General features: G+C 36.5%; 1 protein-coding gene across 1 annotated transcript; it reads left to right on the forward strand.

Annotated features, from left to right (window-relative positions):
• Nucleotides 1-1,729: 1,729 nt before the first annotated feature.
• Nucleotides 1,730-2,887, forward strand: LOC139526646 (uncharacterized). Its single transcript, XM_071321807.1, has 2 exons — nt 1,730-2,392; nt 2,807-2,887. Exons 1-2 carry the CDS (start codon nt 1,730-1,732, stop codon nt 2,885-2,887), a joined length of 744 nt encoding a protein of 247 aa, XP_071177908.1.
• The last annotated feature ends 882 nt before the right edge of the window (nt 2,888-3,769 follow it).

A 3,769-nucleotide genomic window follows, 5' to 3' on the forward strand; every position in this document is an offset into this window, starting at 1 on the left:
TCAATTTTGAATTATTAATTTGTTCAATTTCACCTAACATGCCTAAGTACATCATTAAGTCTATTAGCAAATGTAAAGTTCTTAGAATATGATGAACTAGTTTTGATAACTAGGCATAAAACAATGACCTGTGTAAGGTAATTACTTTCCTTGATAAAAATGCAAAACTATAAGTTACTTGGGAAATGTATGTTTTAAAGTTCAATATTAAGGATGGTCTTTCAATTGATCAATCCTATCTTTTTAACTATATTATTAATAGCCTTCAAAATAACAGTTGTCGAATTCGCTGTTTCTGAATCTAATGCATCCTGGGTTATATTCCCAAAAGCGTACATCAAAACATTGTGTTTGGTTGAAAACGTTCTAAACAATGGAAAGTGAAACAGTAGACGAACAATGGCAAGAAGTGGAAGATCTGTTTAAAAAGACCAGCGAAAAAATCTTGGGTTTCAAACGCCAACAGCACAAATGATGGACCAATCAAGAGACATGGCAGCTGATGGACATAAGGAAAGAGCTAAAGAAAAAGGTCTGCAACACTCAATCTGATAGACTAAAAAATAGACTGGTGGGTCAATACTCCAACTTTAATAAGGAAGTTAAGAAAGCCACCAGAAAAAAAAAGATTTCATCGAATGATTGGCTCTAGAGGCTGAAAAAGCTGCTTCAGAACAAAGAATGGGCGACCTTTATCAAATTACAAAGAAACTTTGTGGTAACAAAAGAAACACCAAGATGCCAGTAAAAGACAAACAGGGTAATTTAATAATATCTGGAAGAGAACAAGAGAGTAGATGAAATGAACATTTCAAAGAAGTATTAAATAGGCCAAAACCAGAAACAACAGCAAACATACCCATAGCAGAACATGACTTTGAAGGAAACATAGAAATTCCATCAAGATCAGAGATTATTAGAACAGTAAAGAGCCTTAAAAACAATAGAGCCCCAGGAAACGATAAGCTATCAGCAGAACTATTTAAAACAGATCCATCCTTAACATCGAACATTCTTCACACACCATTCAAAAAGATTTGGCAAAATATCAAGATACCTACAAACTGGTCAGAAGGTAACATCATAAGACTGGCTAAGAAAGGCGATCTCACAAACTGCAAAAACTTGAGAGGAATCACCTTATTACAAATCCCAAGTAAAATTTTCACTAAAATACTAATAGACAGAATTAAAACAGCAATTGACAACAAACTCAGAAGAGAACAGGCAGGCTTTAGAAAAGGAAAGAGTTGTTGCGACCACATATTTGTGCTACGAAACATCATCGAACAGTGCACCGAATGGCATAGACAACTGATGATTAACTTTATAGACTTTGAAAAAGCCTTTGACAGCATACACAGGGAAAGCTTATGGAAGATCTTACGATGCTATGGAATACCATCAAAAATAGTACAACTTATCAAAAGGTTCTATACAGATTTCAGATGCACTGTGGGAACTTCATCAGACATCAGTTTTCTAGTGAAATCCGGAGTTAGACAAGGCTGTGTTATGTCTTCCCTTCTATACATAAAAGTTGTCGTTTTGGTAATGAATTCCACCATCAGCAGTAACAACACAGGCATTATGTGGACTCTTTTTAACTACCTAGAAGATCTGGACTATGCAGATTATCTGGCCTTATTGTCACATCTAGAAACACACATGCAAGACAAAACCACTAAGTTACAAAAGACTGAATATCAACATCAAGAAATCAATAGTCATGTCTCTTAACACATCAGAGCCTCCTGTAGTAGATTTAAATGGGACACCCCTAGATTGCACTTCATCTTTCACCTACTTGGGCAGTATAGTTACATCTGAAGAAGGAGCAGACAAAGACATCAGAGCCAGAATAGGAAAAGCAAGAACTGCATTTTTAAAACTAAGACACATCTGGAAGACAAGTAACATCAGTAAGAACACCAAAATTAGACTATATAACAGCTATGTACTAGCAGTGCTTCTATATGGGGCAGAATGCTGGAGAATGACAGAAAAAGACATCAACAAGCTATCCAGCTTTCACAACAGTTGCCTTAGAAAGATCTTGAGGATATTCTGGCCTCGTAAGATCACCAACAAAGACCTCCATGAAACAACAGGATCCAACAATATGGAGACTTTATTGAAGCACAAAAAATGGAGATGGATTGGCCATGTTCTAAGAAGACCAGCGAAGGAATTGACCAGAGTCGCCCTAAAATGGACACCTGAGGGGACAAAAAAGAAAGGACGCCCCAAAACAACTTGGAGAAGAACTGTTGAAGCTGAAATGAAAGAACATGGAATCAGCTGGGGTGTAATAGAAAAGAAAGCACAGAACAGAGATGTATGGAAAGATCTAGTTCTTGCCCTATGTGCCTACGGGCATAATAAGGACCAGGTAGGTAGGTAGGTAACTAGATAAAATAAGATGTGGTATGAGTGCAAATGAGACAACTCTCCATCCACAATCTGCACAAGTTAACCATTATAGGTCAGATTACGGTCTTCAAAACGGAGACTTTGCTCACACCAAACAGCAAGTTATAAAGGGACCCACAATGATTAGTGTTAACCCATTCAAATTGGAAAACCAACAGTCGTATAAAAACGCGAAATGATAAACACTAATGAACAACATCAACAAACGGCCCCAACTGAATATCACATGCTAATGATTACGTTCGTCTCAACTCGGCCGATTACGTATCCTCATCTAAGGAGAGTAGCGGATTCTACCGAGGATTGCCGAATGGTAATGATTAGACTGGTATCTTCGATGAGTATACATAATGTATATTCGTAATATTTTAAGAATTATGCTATTCCTATCATCTTCTTTGAGGGCGGTTCAGATCATCAGAAAAAGAATGCTGGTTATATTGAATATATATAAATATAACAATTGATTTAAAACAGATATTAAACAAATTGTAAAAGATTCCAAATATTTTTATCTTAACTTGAAACACCGCCAAATTTAATTTATGGCACGCCGTTCTCGTCAAAGTTTTGTTGGTAATTAATTGTGTACCTTTCACGTGTAGTTTTTGTCAAAGCAAAATGTACCTAAGTGCATGGTTGACTAGGACTAGGGCATGAACATTTGGTCATCTCTCTAAGGAAAAACGACCGGTAGTAAAACCCGGCCTTGCAAGCGTTGGGTGTCCGGCCATAATTGGTACTTTATTCGGATATTGATGTAGCCGGCTAGAGACAGTGTCACCCTCCCTTTTTCGCGTTGAAAGAAACTTAGCAGAAACTCTCTAAGAATCCGTAGGAAGTCTGGTGCAAGATAAGATATGTCTGTCCCATATATCTTGTTCATATTAAGTTATTCTCGATCATGTTTTGGTGAGCATTACCCAAATACGATATATTTTGTTGTTTGTTGCTTACGATACTTTCATAGGGAAATATTCCATGCATATTCAGTACAACCAACCATTAAGAAGTATCCATATTGATGTGCAAAACAAAATTTGACGTTACCCGGGATTTGAGACGCAATATCGTGCTTAACGTCAATACGAAGATACTACGACATTGTTTTACAATACACAGAAAGGATCCAGAATGGATGATTAAATTTATTATTTAAAATAGTGACTCGTTTTGTTTTGTTTTGTTTTTTATTCTTTTCTGAATCCTCTCAATTGATTGAACAAGCTTTTGCATAAAGCTTACACTTTTTCCGTTCGGAGGTGTGTAATAATTCCAAATATTGATTGGTTCATCTTTGTTTCAACATCCAATGAAAAGTAAGGTTACTTCGGCG

This window comes from Mytilus edulis, chromosome 6, assembly GCF_963676685.1.
Source record: "Mytilus edulis chromosome 6, xbMytEdul2.2, whole genome shotgun sequence".
In the NCBI taxonomy this organism is placed as follows: domain Eukaryota; kingdom Metazoa; phylum Mollusca; class Bivalvia; order Mytilida; family Mytilidae; genus Mytilus; species Mytilus edulis.

Bases quoted from the DNA above. Each gene is read 5' to 3' on its own strand.
- LOC139526646 (XM_071321807.1), top strand. From the start codon at position 1,730: ATGTCTCTTAACACATCAGAGCCTCCTGTAGTAGATTTAAATGGGACA. The intron at 2,393-2,806 runs GTAGGTAGGTAG...TAATATTTTAAG, and splicing joins ACGGGCATAATAAGGACCAG to AATTATGCTATTCCTATCAT.